Consider the following 22,963-nt stretch of genomic DNA (forward strand, 5'->3'; position numbering starts at 1 on the left):
TTTCCCACCATTCTTATTAAAATATGTTGTATCAAGAACATTTCTAGACTAGGACTTGGAACAGAATTTTAAGAGCTGGGGGTGAAGGGACTGACAATTACTACCAGTTTTACAATTCTACTACCATTTCCAGAAACTGTACCAGACTCTTTGGAAATTACACCATTGGGAGATATGGATGGGAAATTCCAAGTTAGCCAGGGCCAAGGATACATTCCTTTCTCCAGCATAGATTCTCTGACTTCTAATAACACACAACCCAGTGCTGAAGCTCCTTCTCCAATGAGGGTTTCTCTTCTTCCCCACTTTCCTTTAGATCTCCCCCCCCCAAAAAAAAATCACATTTATTGACATTCAGCCAGGAATACTTTCTGCCTGCAGCTGATTTCCACAGTTGGAGCTTTTAGTACCACAACCCGCCTGTGTGGATTCTTTCATGTCCTAGGACAGGAGACGTTGCACTCAGGCTGTGCATTTGTAAATTTTCACCTTCATGTGGATTCTCTCATGCTTAATAAGGTTTGACCGCCAGCTGAAACACTTTCCACAGTGGGAGCATTTATATGGCTTCTCCCCTGTGTGGATTTGCTGGTGCTGGAGGAGATCGGAGCCCCGGCCAAAACATTTCCCGCACTCGGAGCATTTATATGGCTTCCCTCTTTTGAGGATTCTCTGATGTCGTAGGAGGTCAGAGCGGTGCCCAAAGCTCTTCCCACAGTCGGAGCATTTGTACGGTTTCTCCCCTGTGTGGGTGCGCTCATGTGCCAGGAGACCCGAGCTCTGGCTGAAGCTCTTCCCACACTCTGCACATGTGTATGGTTTCTCCCCCGTGTGGGTTCTCAAATGTCTAACGAGAGCTGTGCGTTCACAGAAGCTTTTCCCGCACTCAGTGCACCGGTACGGCTTCTCTCCAGTATGGGTCCTCTCATGGGCCAAAAGGCCCGAGCTCTGGCTGAAACTCTTCCCACATTCTGTGCATTTGTATGGCTTCTCTCCCGTGTGGGTCCTCTCATGCGCCGAAAGACCTGACCTCCGGTGGAAGTTCTTCCCGCAGTCCAGGCAGGTGAACGGTTTCTCACCGGTGTGGGACCTCTCATGTGCCACAAGGGCTGAGCTCTGGCTGAAGCATTTCCCGCACTCCCCACATTTGTACGGCTTCTCCCCTGTGTGGATCCTCTCATGCGTGATTAGGTGGGACTTCCGGCTGAAGCTCTTGCCGCACTCTACGCAGTCGTAGGGCTTCTCCCCTGTGTGGGTTCTCTCGTGTGCAATGAGGTGGGACTTTCGGCTGAAGCTCTTGCCGCACTCTGGGCAGCCATACGGTTTCTCTCCAGTGTGAAGTCTCCGGTGCCTGTACAAGCTCGAACTCTGCTTGAAGGTTTTCCCACAGTCTATGCACATCTTCAACCCCCCATAGTTGTAGATCCTTGCCTGGATTCTGGGCTCTTTCAGATCCCAGTGGCCCTGGTCATAAGGAGGAATGGGGGTGTCCTTCTGTTTCTTGTGCCCATCTGAGCCCTGGCGGCTTCCAGATGTTTCTCCCGTCTCAAGGATGTCCCACTTGTCTCCTCCAAGAGACGCGCCGTCTGCCTCAGAATCTTCCTGCACAAGGTTGTCGTCCTCCTCAATCTCACTCACCTTTCCATCACCTGTTGAGAGAAGCAGAAAACCTTGAAGTGATGAATCCAACCCTTGAGCTTTATGGTGTTGCAGCTAATGAAACCTTCAGGCATGGAATTAAATAAATCCTTACCGAGTGAAACCGTGTCCTCATCTTCTTCCTGCTTTAAGCTCTGCTCCTGCTCAGTGTCTGAGGGATGCAGCTCAGTATCAGAAAGGTCTGTGGCCAACGCCTGCAGTTAAACATTAAGAAACATGAGTCAGAAAGAAGCAGAAAGGCTTAGAAACAGAAAGGTGTCTCTCGTGTGTCTGTTTTTTTCAAAGGCAACTTTTTACATAAATAATTGTGACCCCAAATCATACACTTCTCCCATCTAATGCTATGACAGTATGAATCGAAATACAAAACTGAAAAGTGGGATGGGTCATATTTCTCAGTGGGAACAAACATGGCTGCTGCTCTTAGGTATATGGAACCTCCAGCTTCAGGGGCAGTATACCAGTCTCCGAATCCTGCAGCTTCAAAGCAACAAAAAGTGTTGTGTCTGGTTGACCACGAGAGGAAACAGGATGCTGTACTGAGCAGAACTTTTCTCTGATCCAGCAGGGCTATTCTCAGGTAGAAACAGAGGGGTTTTAGTCAAATTTTAGATATTAATCCATCTGTTCCAGCTGTTTCCAATATTTTGGAACTGAGTGGGTTTCTGGGTCCCACTTTTTACAGTGCAAGAGTCTCGCTCCAGATAGCAATATTGCGGTAACATTGTAGAAGGATCACAAACAGTTTATAAAGCAGAACGATGGATGGTCCCATATGAATCCATCACTAATACACTATTTTTGCATAAATGGGCACACCCACACTACAGATTTCAAGAGCTTTTACAATCAATCCTTTCTCCAAAGGAACTCTGGAAATTGTAGTTCTGTGAGGGGGATCAGAGGGGTTTCTCCTAACAATTCTCAACACCTTTATAACAATACAGTAATTTATTACTTATACACCGCCCATCCAACTGGGTTGCCCCTGCCTTAACAAACTACAATTCCCAGGCGTCTTTAGGGGAAACCCTGACAATTAGAGTAGTACTGTATAAAAGTGCTATAAACATATAGTGTGGGTAAGTCCAATGACATATTACAGAATACACTTGCCCCCCTCCGCACCAAAAAAATCCCCACCAATCTTGGTGGGACCCTGATAGAATTCCCACCCACCCACCCACCCTGACACTTCAGAAACAGCAATGTAGGTGTGAGACAAGCATACATGGAGAGTGAATTCCTTCCCTCTCACCTGCACACCCCATCTCTCATTCTCCTGCTGCCTCAGTAGGAAATCCTCTGCCAGGGCCACGACATGAGCACAGATCTCTGGCCCTCGATCCTGAACCCAGTTCTCCATTTCGCAGAAAAATTGCTGCGGTGTCACTCAAAAGCGTTCTGAAACAAGCAGGTGATATTATTTCTTTCTTTTATTTCCAGAGTGCCCTTTGTCAAAAACTGACAGGGGCAGCATAATACAAAAGCGTAAATGAAATGCAAGCGATATATAGATACAATGGCAAAGACATATTGTAATCATTTTCATGGGATCTTAGATTTTATAGTAACTGCTGTGTGCCACCTTGAGATGTGTGGACTGTCTACAAACATTTAAACAAATAAATACATATGTATAGATCAGGGCTTGGGTAGCTATGGCCCTCCAGATGTTACCAGACTACAACTCCCATCATCCCTGGCTTTGCTTGCTGGGGCTGATCTGGAGGAGGGCCCCAGGCTCTCCACCCTCCTTCACTATACTATATTCTCCAGAGCAAGCTTCTGTTAGAAGCATAGGAGCCAAGCCCTGCAAAACAAATAGGCCACACTACATGCAAGGATGCTAAATCCATAAAGATCTGTCTCTGCCCCCCCTCTCTATATCTGAATGATGCAGAATTCATTGTTGAATTTATTATGAAGCCAAATACCAACCAGGGATGGCATCCCAGAGTTAGTTCTACTAAGAGCTAGCCTGTTAATTTCGGTGAGAATAATGCAGTTGGGCAGGAAAACCCTTTTGTTTCAGAGCTGGGGATCTAGTCCCCTTCTCCCCACCGCCTTGGTTTGTATTCTGGTGGTTGGCAAGCAGGCAGGAGGGGAAGGAGATGCAGGGTGTTGTTGGCAGTTTCCCCCTTTGCACTGTGCCATTTCAAATGCTTCTTCTGCAGGGAGAGCTTCTCCTTTCCCCCAACCGCCCCTTTCCTCCTCTACCTCCTTCAACGCACCTCTTTCTCTTTCCCTGCACCAGCCAGCAGCCGCCTTGGTGATGCAAGCTCCTTTTCAAGAAATCTTAGTCCCCTTCTCCCCCCCTCGGTTCGCATTCTGGTGGGTGGCAGCAGGCAGGCAGGCAGGAGGGGAAGGAGATCAGGGTGCTGTTAGCAGTTTCCCCCTTCACACTGCCGGGTCTCGCTTCTCCTGTGCCATTTCAAATGCCTCCTCTGCGGGGAGAGCTTCTCCTTTCCCCCCAACCGCCCCTTCCTTCTCCATCTCCATCTCCGCACCTCTTTTCTCTCTCTCTTTCCCTGCACCAACCAGCCGCCGTCTTGGTGATGGCAACCTCCTTTTCAAGAAATCTCTGCAGTCCAAATTGCCCAGAGGCTAGCAATATTTATAAATATATCTATTTTAAAAACACCACGAAGGGGGAGGAAGCCCCACAAACCACCGAGTTTCCTATCAGCTACAGGAAAAGGCGATGGGTAGCTAGCTTTCTTCGCAGATGTCCAAGCCTCTCTGTAAAAATGCAGCTCCGCTGATTTAACCCTTGGGGTCTCAATCTCGGGGAAAGAGGGCATTGTCCAGGGCGGGTTACAGCGATAGAAAATGCAATTATAAACACACATTAACCATCACAACTACAAATTACATACAAAAACAGGGGAGCATAAATCCACGCTTGCAACACTCCCAGCCTGCCACGCCCCCATTTCCTCCAGAAATGGGACAATCCCGTTAAAATAAACTATTACGGGCACGTGCAGAGAGCACTTCTTTTCTCAATGCACACTCGGGAAAAATGTTTTCACGACGCAGCGTTGCACCAGCGGCCCCCTGCCGCCTTCTCCCTTTCGCATCTCCGCAGGGTGACATTCCTCAAAGGTTACAGGTGGGTAGCCGTGTTGGTCTGCCATAGTCGAAACAAAATAAAAAATAAAATAAATTCCTTCCAGTAGCACCTTCCAGTAGCAGAATTGATGCTTTTGAATTATGGTGCTGGAGGAGACTCTTGAGAGTCCCATGGACTGCAAGAAGATCAAACCTATCCATTCTCAAGGAAATCGGCCCTGAGTGCTCACTAGAAGGACAGATCCTGAAGTTGAGGCTCCAGTACTTTGGCCACCTCATGAGAAGAGAAGACTCCCTGGAAAAGACCCTGATGTTGGGAAAGATGGAGGGCACAAGGAGAAGGGGACGACAGAGGATGAGATGGTTGGACAGTGTTCTCGAAGCTACTAACATGAGTTTGGCCAAACTGCGGGAGGCAGTGAAGGATAGGCGTGCCTGGCGTGCGCTGGTCCATGGGGTCACGAAGAGTCGGACACGACTGAACGACTGAACAACAACAGCACCTTAAGAGACCAACTAAGTTTGTTCTTGGCATGAGCTTTCGTGTGCATGCACACCTCTTCAGGGTTAAGAAAACGGCAACCGGTTGCCTAGACAAGACCCGGAAGCGTAAGAATGCTCCGCGCTTCCTGTTCCTGCGCGTCTCGACGGTCCGGGACTCGGGTATCGGCATTGGAGATTAGCCGAGGTTGCCCGCAAAGGTGAGTTGGGAGATGGCGGAGGAGAGAGCGAGAAGTTCGTGGAGACGCTTCCTTAGGGCTCTTTGCCCGTTTGTGCTCAGGGTCTGCCCTGCAAGCAGCTCTCCCGGGGGCCTTCTGCTGAGAAAAGCTGGGAAAAGGCTCAGAAAAGGGCAGCCAGGAAGGATCCAAGGGGGGGGGGGTTGGAGCAGTTCCCCAGTGATGAAAGGGTGCAGCATTTGGGGGGCGGAGGGAGTAAATGGAGAGCCGGGAAAGGGGTGCATAAAATTATAGACACGGCGATTGGGAGGAAGTGACTCGAGAGACGTTTTACTCCGCCTTTCATGAAACCAGAACTCGGGCCAAGCAGTGAAGCTGAGCGGTGAGAGATGCAGGACAGACAAAAGGAAAGAACTGATGCATGCAGCATATTATTGAACTATGGGGTTCACTGCCACAAGAACTAGTGATGGGCACCGAGTTATTATTATTATTATTGGAATTTATATACTACCTTATACCCCGGGGGTCTCAGGGCAGTTCACAGAATAAAATCAAGATATAAAACCACAAAATACCTAATAAAAATAAAAACAGCAACCCATTATTGTCCCCCCAAAAAAACACATTTTAAAAGGGCATAGGATGTAAATCGGATCAACCAAATGCCTGGTTAAAGAGGATGGATTTAAAAGGGGATTTGGAAAATTCATTGGGGGAGGGGTAAGGCTATCATCAGCACTAAAATGACTCTGTCTTGTCTCCACTGCCAAAGAGACCTGCCAGGCGGAAAGCATCTATGAAGGGCGTGGACAGGGTTGAAGAAGTATGCAACTTGGAGAGAGGGTGTGGCCTGAGGGAGAGACCCAAGGGCCAGACAGGAGGGTATTTGGCCCTCAGGCCTGAGGCTTCCCACCCCTGCTATGGGCCATTGGCGGCTTCCGATGTCCTGTCATTTCAGAAGATGCATTTCAACTTTTGTGTGACTCTTCTATGAAGTCGCCTTGTCACCCGTGATTATGCAAATACCCTCATTAAACAATTAGAAAATGATTCTGTTCTGAGATGCTGATGTTTGCTCCCACCCTGTCCTCCCTTGCTAATACACAAAGGGAAGTGAGCAGCTGTGGGAGGGAGAGTCCCAGGCTCATTGCTTACCAGACTGATAAAATTCACTCTGAAAGGGGAGCTGATTACAAGGGAAGTGGGAAAGTTACTGTTAAGAGGAGTGAGGTTAACTCCAAAGAATGCAGGACAGAATTGTGAGAGATTCTGTGACTACAAAGAGACAAAACACATGGCTTATAATAGTTTATGTCTTTTAGATACCTTGGATATATGGACCGCCTCTATTAATCTATGTGTTTAGATTAGGATTGATGGACTATTTTTATCATCGGTGTCAGCAATGGTTTATTATCTTTTCCTTGGTATACTTGCAAAAAATGTTGAAAAGTAAGTTTTTAGAAAAGAAAGGGGTAGACAGACACAAGCCTTGAAACATATGGCTGCTGTTCTTGCATCATTGGCCTGTTGCACAACACACACACAAACCTCAACTGTAGAGGAGCCCTTAGTTTGCATCATCAAAGTGACTTAAAGCACAATCTCGTCCTAGTGCAATAAAAAAAAAAAGAGAGGGAGATTTATGGTGGTTAGGGAAATGACGGGGGAAATGCACTGAATAGTGTGGGATGAACAAATGATTAACAGGGAGATGCATAAAAAAACACTACACAACCAAATCGGAGAGAATGCTTGCTGTCATATTACCGCCCCACAAACAAATCGGGATGAATGCTCAGTAAATAGGTGGTCTAGAGGAGACCTAACTTAGGATCCAAGCAAGATCCCAAGATTTTGCTACAAGCATACAAAACTTTTCACTCATTTTTCAATTTTATTTTATTTTTCCTCAGACGCTGCTGCCAGGAATAAAAATGGAGGAGCAGGACCTGCCAGGACCCAATCCAGCAAAGAGATCAGAAGTGAGAGGAAAAGGCTCCCGTGCTGTCCAAACTGGGACTGCCAGGGGGTTTCCAGCTGAGACCACCCCGAGAATAATTAAGCATGAACTAAACAAGGGGCCCCACCAGAAAACTCCGCAGCAGGGGTTCCTGAAGTCCAAATGGTCTATGCGTTCAAGATCGAAACCCTCGTGGCTCTTTCAGTCCCAGCCGCGGTTGGATGATGATAATGACTTCCAGGCCTCCTTCAAGGCTGTCATTGACACCAGCCGGTGGCCAACAGGAGAGAGTGTGTCCCGTCGAGAAGCCCGCGGGGCCCATCAAAGGCTGGATCCTTTTGTGAAAGTGAAGGAGGAGATTCTGGATGAGGAAGCTCTCAGCTTGGAGATACGATGTCTGCGGTTCCGGCATTTTGGCTACCAGGAGACAGAGGGGCCCCGAGAGGCCTTGAGACAACTCCGGGAGCTTTGCCGCCAGTGGCTGATGCCCGAGAGGCACACCAAGGAGCAGATCCTGGAGTTGGTGACCTTGGAGCAGTTCCTGACTGTCCTGCCCCTGGAGATGCAGTGCTGGGTCCGGGAATGGGGCCCAGAGACCTGCACCCAAGCAGTGGACCTTGCAGAAGATTTCTTGATGAAGCCTCAAGAGACCGAGAGGCCAGAGGAAAAGGTGAACAGAGGTTGTGCGAATTGACCTAGGAATTGTGACAGTTTGGGTCGTCTATGAGTGTGGAAAAGTTGGTCTGGAAATGTTTCTTGGCAAACACAGTTCAATAACACAAGAGAAAAGTCTTGATAACACTTTACTAAGTATACTGAACAAAATGCTGTATAATTTGAGAAGAAAGGAAACAGAGGTTTTGTGTTTCAGTTTGGGCCTTGTACAGAGTGCAGGGAGACATTCAATCAAACATATAGAGGTAAAACTCCCTCGGAACTGCACAGCCAACCAGAGCATGTGCTGTCTCACTAAAGATAATGCCACTGCCTGGTTGCTACGTAATAACTCCACCTGTCCCCCTCTTGGCTAGTTGACTTTAATGCTAATCAAATTAACCCTAAATTACAAACAGCCCCAGCAATAGCATGACCAACAGCCAGGGATGACAGGAGCCGTAGTTTAGCACTATCTTGAAGACCAAAGGTTCCTCATACCTGATACTACTTTTCAGTCATTCCATTCCTATCTGCTCCAAATTCCATTTTATGTGGAGGAAAATATTTTAAGTTATTTAAACCATTTACTATCAATAGATCTTGAAGCAGTTTACATTAAAGTGGTTTACATGTTGAAGAATCCAAGAACATAACTATAGAATAAAACACTTTCAACAATTTAAGATGAATGAAGAAAATCCAACTACACATAGGTCCCGCTTTCTGAACACAATGCGCTTCCCAGGAAATCACCCTTTAGGTGAACGTTCGCATAATGATCTGACAATTTTCATTATTTCTTATGGGAACATTTCTAATGTGTGTTCCCACCATAGTTTCTTCCTAAAATGGCTGCAGTCAACCAGCAAAAGAGAGGCAAAGGAAAAACTGATTTGTCCGCTGCTCCCTGATTAGTCTGATTTCTTTTCACCATGGTTTCTATTCCAGCAAAAGTACAAACAAGCAGGGAAGTGGGCAAACTCCAGCTGTTCATGTATCTGAATCAGCCGAGTGCGCAGCGAAGCTTGGGTATAACTCTCTGTGTAAAGAGAAGTGAATTTTTTGCATAATGAGCAGGTGGATGGTGGGTAGGGTTGCCATATTTCAAACTGAAAATCCGGACAGAAAAGCTGTTGAGCTTTTTTGGGTAAAATGCCATTTTGGAGCTATGCCAATATGGGGTGCCATATGTCTGGATTTCCCCAGGCATTTTCCCGATTTCCACTCGGACACCGCTGCTGACTGCAGTATTCCAGATATGTCAGGGGAAATCTGGTCACATGGCAACGCTCATGGTGTGGCCTGAATGTACATAGATAAACAGCACAGTGCAATATCTGTATATGCAGCAGTAATTGTATCAGTGTTTAATTCTTTTCTTTAAGGTGTGTGTTTGTGTGTGTGGACCACCTCTCCCCCCCATGAACCAACCTAGACTCTGCTTTCATAATCCAAGGCCTTTCTCTCCATGTGCCCCCTCAGAGAGGGAGATGTGGAGAGTGTCAGCATGAGACTGGCTCTTCTTAGTGGTGGCTCAATGCTTCTGTAACACACTCCCCGGCTACACATGTCTGGCAATATCACTACATTTCTTTAGGTGCAGGCAAAAATGTTTCTCTTCATCCAGGCCTTTTTATTGGTACCTCTGGTTACGAACGGAATTCATTCCGGAGGCCTGGCCATATCCCAAAATCTTCATAACTGGAGGATTGTTTCTGCGCACACGTGAGCGGCAAACCCACTTCCGGGTTTGCCATGTTCACAACCCGAGGATTATGTTACCCCCATCATTCAGCCCCCATCACTGAGATCCAGCGCCGAGGGCCTTCTGGCGGTTCCCTCACTGCGAGAAGCAAAGCTACAGGGAACCAGGCAGAGGGCCTTCTCGGTAGTGGCGCCCGCCCTGTGGAACGCCCTCCCATCACAGGTCAAGGAAATAAACAACTACCTGACATTCAGAAAATACCTGAAGGCAGCCCTTTTTAGGGAAGTTTTTAATGTGTGATATTTTTGTATTTGATTTCTGTTGGAAGCCGCCCAGAGTGGCTGGGGAAATCCAGCCAGATGGGCGGGGTACAAATAATAAATATTATTATTATTATTATTATTATTATTATTATTATTATTATTACTCGAAGGGTAACTTGAGGGTCCGCTGTACTGATTTAGTTTTATGTAGGTAACGTATGTGCTACTTTTGATAAGTCACTTTGAGTTCCTTTTTGTAAAAGTGACTAATAAGTTTTTAAAGTGACTAATAAAACTAATCATACAGATTTAACACCTACAGTTCTAAATCTTTTGTTCTTCGGTTTCAGATATGGGGGCCTTTCACAAATGTGGCCATTCCTTCGCCCGCATCAGAGGAGGATTCCTCGGACACTGCTGAAATGCAGATTTGCACGGAGGTCAAGGAGGAAGCAGATGAGATCAACTTGCTGGGTCAAGATTTAGGTTTGGGTCCTTTGACTACGAAGTTTCTTAGCTGGTGATGCTGGGGATTGGATGTGGGTTCTTCTGCATTCAGAGCAGATGCTCTACCATTGAGTTAGGACCTTTCCCATTCTAAATCATGGTATTTAGAATCTTCTCTCTCATTTCTTGATTCTCTTATTTATTTCAACAGATGACAGGCACGAATTGGAAGATACAGAAGGGATCTTTGAAGAGGAAACAGTTGAGCAAGTAGTTGTGGTTGGAGTATCCCCGGAAAGAGCCAAGGGGGATATTTTCCAGGATCCTGAAGTTGACAAGAGACCTGGAAGCCAGGAGGGACAAGAAAATCGCCGGGACAAGCACCCGAGGAAGGCAGCAAAACCATCTGGGCAACGTGAGGAAGGCAACAAGGGTTTGAACCAAAATACCTTCCAGCACGGAATCCGCCAGATCTTTGATCTCCTGGAGAATCAGAAGCAGCAGGTGAGGGAGAGGCCGTACAAGTGCACATACTGCAGAGAGAGTTTCCAGAACAAGTCCCACCTTTCGATTCACGAGAGGACACACACCGGAGAGAAACCGTACGAATGCCTGAACTGTGGGAGGTCGTTCTCCCAGCACTCGAACCTCCTGAGGCATGAGAGGACGCACACGGGGGAGAAGCCCTACAAGTGCGCCGACTGTGACAAAAGCTTCAACCAGAAGGCCACCCTTGTCATCCACCAGAGGACTCACACGGGAGAGAAGCCGTACCAGTGTTCGGAGTGCGGCAAGAGCTTCAGCACCAGCTCCCAGCTCATCACCCACAAGCGGATCCATTCGGGAGAGAAGCCGTATCAGTGCTCTGACTGCGGCCAGAGCTTCAGCCGAAGGCCACACCTTGTGGTGCACGAGAGGACCCACACTGGGGAGAAGCCATACAAATGCACCGACTGTGGGGAGAGCTTCAGAAACAGCTCGGTCTTCAACGTTCATAAAAGGACCCACACGGGAGAGAAACCGTATAAGTGCTCCTACTGCGGGCAGAGTTTAAGCCGGAGGACCAACCTCATTAAACACGAGAGAATCCACACGGGAGAAAAGCCCTTCAAGTGCCCAGAATGCGACCTCAGCTTCCGGTCTAGCACCTTGCTGAAAGCTCATAAGAGGACCCACACAGGGGAGAAGCCGTACAAATGCCTGGAGTGCGAGAAAAGGTTCTGTGGTCTCACGGGTCTTCGTAAACATAAGAAAGTCCACACTGAGAAACAGCCATAAGGGTGGGCCTGAGGATATAAGCAGGGCTGTGATGAAGTGAAAGGGGTTCAGATCACAGGTGCTGGCCTTAACTGGCCTGGGAGCTGGGCATCTTAAGGACTACCACCTTCTGTTATGTGCCCTGCTCACACTCTTCAACAGGGGTCAGCAACCTTTTTCAGCCATGGGCCGGTCCACTGCCCCTCAGACCATGTGGTGGGCCAGACTATATTTTGAAGGGGGGAAAATGAACAAATTCCTATGCCCCACAAATAACCCAGAGATGCATTTTAAATAAAAGGACACGTTCTACTCATGTAAAAACATGCTGATTCCTGGACTGTCCGCGGGCCGGATTGAGAAGGCGGGCCACATTCGGCCCACGGGCCTTAGGTTGCCTACCCCTGCTCTTCAACATCTAAGGCCCCACTCTATGTGCCGCTGCCAAACAAAGCTCAGCTGACTTCTGTTAAGAGCAGAGCCTTTTTTGCAGCTGCACCACAGTGCAGAATGCCCCTGCCTCAAGAGGTTCTGCCAAGCCCGGACACTGTGCTCATTGAACCCCCAGGCCAAACAGTGATGTTGGTGTGGCACTGCCCCATTCATCTCGATTGAGTGACCTCTGCTGGTCAACAAGGAAGCAATATGTGGTTGTTTCGATTGCATGATCCTTAGTTTTAGGCTAAGTAGGGCATGGGAACTAGAGGGTTAAGCCAAAAGCCTCGTAGAAAAGGTGGGATTTGCGGGTGACTGTTGATCCATTCCTCCCTGTAGCTCCATTTTTTATTGTTAGGGGTGGCTGTTTGTGTGTGTCTCCTGCTGGGAAGGGATTTGGGTCATTTTATCAGCTCCTGTCTTGTATCGTTAGACCAGCTCCTCTGATGAATTTTTGCATTTATTAGTTGCTTTCTATTGTCTTTAACCTTTATTTGTAAGCCACTTTGAATAATCGTTGATAAAGAGGAATTTGAGTTACTGCTTTGTTGTGTGTGTGTCTGTGTCTGTGTATGTATCGTAATTGGAGAGGTAAAATTTCCGGAAATTTTGAAGCCATGAGAAAAAAATGTTTTCCCCCTGTTTCCTTGCCAGAAAAAAACAAATTTTGGAAAAATGGGGAAAAAGTTCAGTGTGGAGTAGTTTTACAAATTGTGTGAAACGCAGTATATATAAAAGTATTATGCTTGCAATAAAACAGGTAACCACCCCCCTTTCCCTCAAAAGCAACAAAAAAAGCAAGAAACCGGCATCAACATAAAAAATAATCACATTTAACCCCTTAGCACCAACAGCAAATAAAGTCAAGGTCCACCTCAATATTTAAGCTCCATAGAAGACCTACCCTTTGAGTGGTGCTTTAAAAAGAAAGAAACAGAAGACACAACATATAAATGCAGTTTATTCTATCTCATTTTCTGAATTACTGCTATCAATTTACTGACCAGACTATAGGTAAATATTACGCTGTGATGGTGGAGAACATTAATGGGAATCATTTAAGGGTTACAAAAGAGAAACTAATTTGTCAGACAAACTTACCCTCTTACCTGTCAGTTAAGACCTGAGGGGACAGGAAACTATCACATCCTGTATATACTAACCATTACTGTACTCAACTGTAGGAGGTCAGAGGCATACAAGTAAACTAAACTGGAGGCTTTTCCCTGCAGTGCCCCCCCCAGAGGCACAAATGCATATTTCTCCTGTTTGAGAGCTGCATTGAGAAGTACAGTACAGTACAGTGTTACTTGAATTTTATTCCAGGATTTGCTTGTGTTCAGCTGAGAGAACTTGCAATAATTTAAGACTTTACAAAAAGTCTCAGAAATCTTTCGTTAAGGTCTTCATGTTATATAGTTTGAATACCATGTCATAGATAAATTAATTATCATTGGAAAAGAACATTCTCCACGCACTCCACCCCATTTTTTTCGGGGGGAGGGAAACGGCTTTGGGGGGGAAATCAGTGTGTGTGTGTGTGTCCCCAGGCCTTTCCATCTCTAATTGTATTATATTGTATGCAGGAGGAGAAAAGCGCGGGGGGGGGGGGACACACAAGAGGAAGAGGAAGAAAAGCTAGCAAAGCATTTTTAAAGAAAATTGTTCAAAGGTATTTCCTCAAAATATGGGCACTGAATTACCATGGCCAGGAATTGGGGGAACAAGGACTTCCATACCTTATTTCATGCGTCTGATGAAGTGGGCTTGAATCTGTGAAACCGTATGTGAGAGCCAGTGTGGTGTAGTGGTTAAGAGCGGTAGACTCGTAATCTGGGGAACCGGGTTTGCGTCTCCGCTCCTCCACATGCAGCTGCTGGGTGACCTTGGGCTAGTCACACTTCTCTGAAGTCTCTCAGCCCCACTCACCTCACAGAGTGTTTGTTGTGGGGGAGGAAGGGAAAGGAGAATGTTAGCCGCTTTGAGACTCCTTCGGGTAGTGATAAAGCGGGATATCAAATCCAAACTACTACTTCTTCATATGCCACAACAAATTCGTTAGGGCCCCTCCAGCATGGTGGTGGGGTTTCTGCAAATGTGCTTTTGCAAAATGTCACTGCTACAATGATAGTGCATTTGGTGGCTGATTTATACTGAACATCATTCCGCTTTATTTTGCTATTGCATTATTGCTGCCAGATGGAGCACTCCTGCACTATCTAGCACAACAAAAGCAGGCCATAAAAAAACACAACAGAACGTTTGTGGTATGAACAGTTAGAAGAATTCAGCAGGAAGCTGTGGTACATACAGTGCTTTTTTTCTTTAAAAAAAAAGGTTTAGGGGTACTCTCATTTTTCTGCTTATATTGAAATACTGTCCCTCAATGAGGCCAAACTTTAAGGATATGCATACCCCTGTGTAGCCCCTGCAAAAAAAAGCCCTGGGTACATGCAGATTGGAAACGAAGCAGTGTGTCTATCTGAAAACGTTTGCACATGTAAACACTATTGAAACAACCCTGATAGCATCATGAGCACAAATGACAAGGAAAAGGACATCTGGAATGGAACTTAGGTGACCATACATCTTAAGTTACAGGTAGGTAGCCGTGTTGGTCTGCCATAGTCAAAACAAAATAAAATAAAAAATTCCTTCCAGTACCACCTTAGAGACCAACTAAGTTTGTTCTTGGTATGAGCTTTCGTGTGCATGCACACGAAATGTATCTGAAGTAGTGTATCTGAAGAAGTGTGCATGCACATGAAAGCTCATACCAAGAACAAACTTAGTTGGTCTCTAAGGTGCTACTGGAAGGAATTTTTTATTTTATTTTGTTTCATACATCTTAAGGACAGGACTACTTCCAAAGAATCCTGGGAACTAGTCCACCCCTCAGAGCTAGAATTCCCAGCGCCCTTAACAAACTATGGTTCCCAAGGTTCTTAGGGAGAATCCATGTCCTTGAAAAGTGTTAAGGTGCTCTTTTAAAGTGTTGCAATACTTTCTTGAGGTTAAATAACACAGCAGCAGCTAACCTGCCTGAAAACAGTCTTCTTCTAGGGCTGAAGAAAGATTCATCCTCAGCACCTTTCGGGAACCAGGATTTCCCCCTCTGCTTAGCACCTCCCAACTATTTATATTATGTGCAGGATCTTTCCGCCCATTCGTCCCCCTCGTGTAGCAGGGGCTTCAAGGGGTTAATATCACAGAGCTGTGACTCCTAGACAGGGCCAGAAAAAGGGAATTCATTTGAAGCTGCAAATGCATTCTTCTTCCTGCCTCCCCCCCTTCTCCTGGCTGGCTGGGAAGAAGAAACAGCCTTTTGCATGCATTTAGAAATATATATATATTGCTTGCATTTTGGAGTACAGATTGCTACAGCTGCAGCATAACTGGAGAAGTGAGTTAAGAAGCGAGGGTTTTGGGGGGGGGACGGGGGGGATCTTCAATGGAAAAGAGGGAGCCAAGTGGGGAACAGGCAGCAGCAGGAAATTTGGGGGAGAAGTAGTGGGCTTCCCCACCTTCCTAGCCCTTCCCATTTTGCAGAAATGCAAATAGACTAGAGAAACCATCCCTCTTTAGTCTGCCTTTGCAGCTTATCCACGACCGCAGCCGCCGCCTTGTCCAAACTAGGAGCAGTGGAAGGAAATATTTGTTAAAAAATAAATAAATCAGGGCGATTGAATAGGTGGTGATGGGGTGTGGCGGAGAGAAGGCAAGAGTCCTTTTAGGGTCTCTGTGCGTGTAGCTCAGCGGTTGGAGAGCAGAAGGCAATAGGGACGTTTCCTTTAAACAAGCCAAACCATTGTCCTGCCTGTAACTTGGCTAGTTTGCAAACGCACCATGCCTTTGAAGCACACGACTTCCTCCAAAGAATCATGGGAACAGTAGTTTTAGATGCTGGGAATGGTAGGCCTGCAAGGGTAAACTATGGTTCCCGGGAATCTTTGGCATGTGGGAGCTGTGTGCCTGAAGTGTATGGTGTTTAAAGCCTCAGGGATGGGGAAGTAGTCGCTCGCTGGGTGTTGCTGGACTCTCAACTCCCATCATCATCTCTGACCTTTAGTTTGCCTTTCTGATTTGTCCGCAAGAACTTGTGAAGCACACTTCTGTGGCAACTAAACCTTTGGGTTTATGAGCTGAGTTTGCACCCCTGACCGGCCATGAAGTTCTCTGGGCCAGTGTGGTGTAGTGGTTAAGAGCGGTAGACTCGTAATCTGGGGAACCGGGTTCGTGTCTCCACTCCTCCACATGCAGCTGCTGGGTGACCTTGGGCTAGTCACACTTCTCTGAAGTCTCTCAGCCCCACTCACCTCACAGAGTGTTTGTTGTGGGGGAGGAAAGGAAAGCAGAATGTTAGCCACTTTGAGACTCCCTAGGGTAGTGAAAAGCGGGATATCAAATCCAAACTCTTCTTCTACTCTTCTTCTTCTCTGGGTATCCTGAGGCCATCCATTTTCTCACCCCCTCTCTTTCTCACCTTATCCCATCTTGCAACGCGGTTGCGAGAATAAAACCAAGGGAGCCCCAAGCACTTCAGACCGCAGCTATTTGACAAAGAAAAAAAAACCCTGCACGTAGAAAGCTATTATATCAGCAAGAAGGCAAGGCTAGAACGCTTATCCCTGCTGCACTAGCTTTCTGTGTGCAGGTATGTGCTTATTTGTTCTTGTAAGAGTGAACATTCACTGAAGTGAGACCTCACCCGCAGTCTCAAGTGGCACACTCCAGACATAGGACCATACTAAACTCTGTGGGGATAAGTAGATCAGTACATCTTTATGATTAGCTCAATGCTACTTTGAGGGAGAGATGTAGTAGAGGTGGGGAAAGTCTTTCAGCTTGAGGGCTACCTTATGAGTGTCAAATTTTACCTTTATACACTAATTTCTAAATAAACTCACATGCCCATCTCCAGCCTCATTGAGGCCTGGGGTTCCTCTCTCCTGCTATTATAGGTACACTACAACGGTCTGCTATAATTGTTCGGGGACATTGTTTTTCTCAACATTGCACTGCCCCACTTCATTTTAACACTGGATTTCTTTTCCAGAGCTGCTGCGAAGATTTCAACATGGAGGAACAAGACATTGCAAGACCCAAGCAAGCTGGGAGGAGATTGGAGGAGGTAGGAAGAGCCAGTGATGTCCAAGGGGAGAGCACCACCAAGTCTGTGACTCAGGCACCACCGCAAGGCGTTAAGCAGGAACTAGAAGAGGGGTTGCTGCAACAAGGCTGGGGAGCCCAGTGGTCAGAGTTCCTGGGCGTGCCACAGCCCCCTCATTCAAGATGGAAAAACTTATGCCCCTGGTCAGGGCCTGGCGCCAAAGAAATCCCAGCCTCCAGAGCCGCTGAGGCTTGCCGCTGGCCCAGCCGGGAGTATGCAACCCAAACCGCGGCAGTTCCTGGTGATGAAACCCGAGAGGCCTACAAAAGCCTGGACTTCGCTGTGAAAGTGAAGGAAGAGGTCCTGGACGGGGAGGCTCTCAGCTCCGAGACACTGCGCCAGCGGTTCAGGCAGTTCTGCTACCGGGAGGCCGAGGGGCCACGAGAGGCCTTCAACCAGCTCTGGGAGCTTTGCCGCCAGTGGCTGAGGCCCGAGAGACACACCAAGGAGCAGATCCTGGAGCTGGTGATCTTGGAGCAGTTCCTGACCATCCTGCCTCTGGCGATGCAGAGCTGGGTTCGGGAGAGTGGCCCAGAGACCTGTTCTGAAGCGGTGGCCCTGGCAGAGGACTTCTTAATGGGGCAGCCAGAGGCGGAGGGATGCCCACCAAGAACTCCTGCCAAAAGAGCCAGGGAAAGGGAGAGCTACAGGCTGCCTTGGAATGTCGGTGTTGGGCTGCTTTTTCCCCAGGGGGAGTGAGGGGGGTTGGAATTGTGATGTATAAGGGCTCAGGTCAACCCGCAGCCCAGAGGCCACCAACCTTTTGTGGGGGCCAGCGGGCATATTTGGAAATTTGAGAAAGCGTCGTGGGCACCAGTCACAAAATGGATAGCATAACAAAATGCCTTCCATTTGGGGTTGGAGTGTAATACAGAATGGCTGCCACATCTAAAAGAGCAGAAAAAGAGATGCCCCCCCCCCCAAATGTGGACATGCCCACCCTTAAACCACTTGCACCAGTGGATAATCAACCAGAAGCTCTTTGCACCTCTTCTGTGTTCAGAATGAAAGGAAGAGGATGTCCACTTTTTTGCGTCCAGTGAAATATGGACCTGTGTAAGGGGCTGTATTTGGTGTTGGAGAGGCCAAGGCAGTACAAACCCTGCCTCTCTGTGATAGACCAGGGCTTGGGGTGCAGTTGCTGCTTTCTGGATCCAGCACTGCTTGGGTAGTGATGGGTAGAAAAACTCACTTCACTGGGATCTCTGGTCCTCCCCCACCCCACCCCCAGTCAGATTTTCTTTGCATCTTAAAACTGTTCTCACATTTCCGTTCCAGATGTCAGAGCCTCTGGAAGACATGGCTGATAACACCACAGTGTCGGCAGAGGATATGTCGGACCTGGCGAAGCTGCATTTTGCCTCAGATGCTAAGCAAAGGAGCGATCGGGAGGCCATCTTGCTGGGTAAGTGCTTGAGCATGAAGCAGATACTGTTAGAATAATAGAATCATAGAATCTTCAAGTTCGAAGAGACCCCAAGGGTCATCTAGTCCAACCCCCTGCAATGCAGGAATCTCAGCTAAAGCATCCATGATAGATGGCCCTCCAGCCTCTGTTTAAAAACCTCCAAGGAAGGAGAGTCCACCTCTCGTGGGATTCTGTTCCACTGCCATTTTTCCGAACGTTTAGTCGCAATCTCCTTTCTTGTAACCTGAAGCCATTGGTTCGAGTCCTACCCTCCAGAGCAGGAGAAAACAAGCATCCTCCCTCCTCCATGTGACAGCCCTTAAGATATTTGAAGGTGGCTATCATATCTCCTCTCAGTCTCCTCTTTTCCAGGCTAAACATACCCAGCTCCTTCAAGTGCTCCTCATAAGGCTTAGTTTCCAGACCCTTGATCATAGAATCATAGAGTTGGAAGAGACCACAAGGGCCATCCAGTCCAACCCCCTGCCAAGCAGGAAACACCATCAAAGCATTCCTGACAGATGGCTGTCAAGCCTCCGCTTAAAGACCTCCAAAGAAGGAGACTCCACCACACTCCTTGGCAGCAAATTCCACTGTCCAACAGCTCTCACTGTCAGGAAGTTCTTCCTAATGTTTAGGTGGAATCTTCTTTCCTGTAGTTTGAATCCATTGCCCCGTGTCCGCTTCTCTGGAGCAGCAGAAAACAACCTTTCACCCTCCTCTATATGACATCCTTTTATATATTTGAACATGGCTATCATATCACCCCTTAACCTTCTCTTCTTCAGGCTAAACATACCCAGCTCCCTAAGCCGTTTGACCATTTTGGTTGCCCTCATCTTGGTTGCCTTCCTCTGCACACGTTCCAGCTTGTCAATAACCTCCTTAAATTGTTGCCAGAAAGACGTCTTGTGCACTAATGGCAAAGCCCTTCTCCCAGGCGTGGATCTTGTTTGTGGTCAAAATGGCTTAACTCAGGCTCAGGGCAGGTGGATTGGCTGGGAGGTAGAGCAAGGTTTGCAAAGTTTGCAGTGGGGGGAGGGAGGGGAGAGAGAAAGGGACTCTAAACATGGCGAGAGGGGAAACAACTCAGTGAGCACTGAGCTTGCTCAGTGAGTACATAAGGAAGGCTGGCAGGCTGCTGGGCAGGGTGAGACAAAGAAAAAACATGGAGAGGGAGAATGGAATGCCAATAGGAGTCCACACACTGGACAATGGTCCATCTAGTTCAGTGGCTATGGGAATGCTGATTTGTTTACCTGCCCCTTTCACCATAAGGTTGCAAAGCGGGTCAACAACAATTGAAAATGCAACATAAAAAGCAATTTAAAACCAATTATTGCCACAAGATAGGGGCAGACTGAGAAGTCCGGAACCCCGAACAAGGAGCGTTTTTATTTATTTATTTATTTATTTATTTATTTATTTATTTATTTGCAGTGCAGTCCTGTGCAGGTCTACTCAAAGGTAAGCGCCCCCGAGCTCAGTGGGGCTTAACTCCCACATACAGCCTTGGTGTGTTTTTTCACTCAGTCGTATCAACAGCATTTCCCGCAGGAAGCTAACATAAAAGTAAAACATTACAAATTGTAATGATCAAGAAGAGGTTTAAAAAAAACAGAACACCAATTTAAAAGGACTGAAGCAGCTCCAGTCAGCAGCAAGAGGAAAAGCAGTGGCAAACGATGATGACCTACCTTACAGGGAGGTTGTAAAAATAACAACAAAATATACGAAAATCTTTGACCATTCTAAACTACTAAGTACTATTCTTTTACTGACATTGCGTACCCAGGCACAGCAGGATTGTGTACATCGTTCTCCCTCTTCCCCCCTCCCCCACACTTAAAAAACCATCATAACTACCTCATTAGGTAGATCAGACTGAAAACAAATGACTGAGCTTCATGGTGGTTTGAACTTAGATCTCCCCAGTTCAGGTCTGACACCCTTAAGAACTATACCATATTGGTTTTCTGATACAGCCTTCCTCAACCAGGTGCCCTCCATATATTTTGGACTATGACTCCCATCAGCCCCCCCTCCCCAGCACAGTTGCTGATGGGAGTTGTAGTGTGGAGAGCCAGTGTGGTGTAGTGGTTAAGAGTGGTAGACTCGTAATCTGGGGAACCGGGTTCGCGTCTCCGTTCCTCCACATGCAGCTGCTGGGTGACCTTGGGCTAGTCACACTTCTCTGAAGTCTCTCAGCTCCACTCACCTCACAGAGTGTTTGTTGTGGGGGAGGAAGGGAAAGGAGAATGTTAGCCGCTTTGAGACTCCTTCGGGTAGTGAAAAGCGGGATATCAAATCCAAACTCTTCTTCTTCTTAAAACATCTGGAGCATAGCTGGTTGTTGCAGACTGTTTCATTATGATGCACTGTGACTCATGAGACTCCCTTTTGTTCTGCCAGGTGAGGATCAAATGGAGACAAAAGAGGGAGATCCACAACCTGTGGAACTCAATGAGACATTGTTGGGAAGAGCCAAAGGGGATCCCTCCCTTTTTCATGTTGAGGAAGAGGCAGCACCTGAGTGTCAGCCAGAACCAAGAGGTCTCCAGGGAAACCATCCCGGGAAGGAAGCAGCAAAGAAGGCCTTGCTTTGTGAAGGAGGTAATGGAAGCTCTCACAAAAGCACAGCTAATGAAGGGATGCTCAGGAGCAAAAAGAAGTGCACTGAGTGTGGAAATCTCTGCGAGGTCTTTGACCTCCCCACGAACCAGAAATCACAAACGGAGGAGGAGTTTTACATATGTCCCCGGTGTGGGAAGACCTTCAAGAATGGAGTATCCCTTGCTCCACACCAGGGGACCTCCGTAGCCGGAGCAAAACCCTACCCGTGCTCAGAGTGCGGCAAGAGCTTCGGCACCAAGGCTGCCCTCCTGAAGCACAAGGGGACGCACACGGGAGAAAAGCCCTACGTGTGCTCCGAGTGCGGGAAGTGCTTCACCACCAGCTCCAACCTGATCTACCACAACATCGTGCACACGGGGGAGAAGCCGCACAAGTGCTCCGAGTGCGGCAAGAGCTTCCACTGGAAGTCGTCCCTCATCACGCACGAGAGGACCCACACGGGGGAGAAGCCGTACGAGTGCCCCGAGTGCGGGAAGAGCTTCGGCAACAGCTCCCAGCTCCTGCGGCACAAGCGGGTGCACACGGGCGAGAAGCCGTACCACTGCTCGGAGTGCGGCCGGAGCTTCAACCAGATCGCCTCGCTCATCGCGCACAAGAGGATCCACACGGGAGAGAAACCCTACGAGTGCTCGGAGTGCGGGAAAGGCTTCGGCACCAGGACGAACCTGATGATGCACAAGCGGGTGCACACGGGGGAGAGGCCGTACAAGTGCTCCTACTGCGGGCAGAGCTTCAGTCAGAGGACGCACCTCATCATCCACGAGAGGACCCACACGGGCGAGAAGCCCTACACGTGCTCCGACTGCGGGAAGAGCTTCAACGCAAAAGCTCCCCTCATCACGCACAAGAGGACCCACACGGGCGAGAACCTCTACCAGTGCTTCCAGTGCGGGAAGAGCTTCAGCACCAGCTCCAACCTCCTGAACCACAACATCATCCACACGGGGGAGAAGCCGCACAAGTGCTCGGACTGCGGCAAATGCTTCAACCGGAAGTCGTCCCTCATTACGCACCAGAGGACCCACACCGGGGAGAAGCCCTATGCGTGCTTTGAGTGTGGGAAGTGCTTCATTTCGAGCTCGGACCTCACGAAGCACAAAAAAGTCCACAGGGGGAAGCGCTCGGCCATCGCGGAAAGCGTTGTGTATAGCCCGGCGCTTGCCGAACCCGGTAGCGTTCAACCGGGAGGGCAGCCTTGCTAGGCCCGAACAAAGGGGAGATGCTGTCAGACCTGTGTCCTTTTCAATACGAGTCTGCCTCAGTCACGTATAACAGTGAGAGCCAAAGGTTCTGGTTTTAATGTGTTAAAATAATAAAATAATAACGGATTTGTGAGGCCGGGAGGAACCCCATGTAGAAGCTCTCGGCAGGTTCCCCTTCCCTGCACCAGAGGAAAAGGTGCCAGTTTCTGAGGAGGGTCACGGCTTCACTTGATGTTTCCTTATTTTCATGACTCACTAGAATAGGTAACATACATTGAGCTATCGGAAATGTGAGATTTGGCACCTGAAATACACGTTCATGGTTGGTGCCTAAAAATAATAATAAAAATGTGACCGACCCTAAACTCTTGTGCATCATTTAGCACCAATATTGTCGAAGCTCTGTGG

General features: G+C 47.8%; 2 protein-coding genes across 4 annotated transcripts; one reads left to right on the plus strand and one right to left on the minus strand.

Annotated features, from left to right (window-relative positions):
* Positions 1-349: 349 nt before the first annotated feature.
* LOC117042744 (zinc finger protein OZF-like) lies at positions 350-4,347 on the minus strand. 3 transcript variants are annotated; one of them, XM_033142374.1, is made up of 5 exons: positions 4,226-4,347; positions 3,894-3,941; positions 2,918-3,063; positions 1,754-1,853; positions 350-1,652 (listed from the first exon to the last, which is right to left on the minus strand). In XM_033142374.1, the coding sequence occupies exons 3-5, from the start codon at positions 3,023-3,025 to the stop codon at positions 463-465; spliced, it is 1,398 nt and encodes a 465-aa protein (XP_032998265.1). In that variant the 5' UTR covers positions 3,026-3,063; positions 3,894-3,941; positions 4,226-4,347; the 3' UTR covers positions 350-462. The 3 variants fall into 3 exon arrangements, with proteins under 3 accessions (XP_032998265.1, XP_032998266.1, XP_032998268.1); XM_033142377.1 differs by having other exon boundaries at positions 351-1,649; positions 4,226-4,346; XM_033142375.1 differs by lacking the exon at positions 3,894-3,941 and having other exon boundaries at positions 4,170-4,347.
* Positions 4,348-5,353: 1,006 nt separating this feature from the next.
* LOC117042426 lies at positions 5,354-22,654 on the plus strand. Its single transcript, XM_033141972.1, has 8 exons — positions 5,354-5,435; positions 7,331-8,047; positions 10,353-10,488; positions 10,661-11,726; positions 15,400-15,544; positions 17,198-17,974; positions 18,590-18,716; positions 21,132-22,654. Exons 2-8 carry the CDS (start codon positions 7,352-7,354, stop codon positions 22,553-22,555), a joined length of 4,371 nt encoding a protein of 1,456 aa, XP_032997863.1. The 5' UTR covers positions 5,354-5,435; positions 7,331-7,351; the 3' UTR covers positions 22,556-22,654.
* The last annotated feature ends 309 nt before the right edge of the window (positions 22,655-22,963 follow it).

Source organism: Lacerta agilis, chromosome 2 (assembly GCF_009819535.1).
Source record: "Lacerta agilis isolate rLacAgi1 chromosome 2, rLacAgi1.pri, whole genome shotgun sequence".
Taxonomy (NCBI): Eukaryota; Metazoa; Chordata; class Lepidosauria; order Squamata; family Lacertidae; genus Lacerta; species Lacerta agilis.

Bases quoted from the DNA above. Each gene is read 5' to 3' on its own strand.
- LOC117042744 (XM_033142374.1), bottom strand. From the start codon at position 3,025: ATGGAGAACTGGGTTCAGGATCGAGGGCCAGAGATCTGTGCTCATGTC. The intron at 1,854-2,917 runs GTGAGAGGGAAG...GTTTAACTGCAG, and splicing joins ATGAGAGATGGGGTGTGCAG to GCGTTGGCCACAGACCTTTC. The intron at 1,653-1,753 runs GTAAGGATTTAT...TGCTTCTCTCAA, and splicing joins TGAGGACACGGTTTCACTCG to CAGGTGATGGAAAGGTGAGT.
- LOC117042426 (XM_033141972.1), top strand. From the start codon at position 7,352: ATGGAGGAGCAGGACCTGCCAGGACCCAATCCAGCAAAGAGATCAGAA. The intron at 10,489-10,660 runs GTTTGGGTCCTT...TTATTTCAACAG, and splicing joins CTTGCTGGGTCAAGATTTAG to ATGACAGGCACGAATTGGAA. The intron at 15,545-17,197 runs GTGAGTTAAGAA...TTTCTTTTCCAG, and splicing joins GCTGCAGCATAACTGGAGAA to AGCTGCTGCGAAGATTTCAA.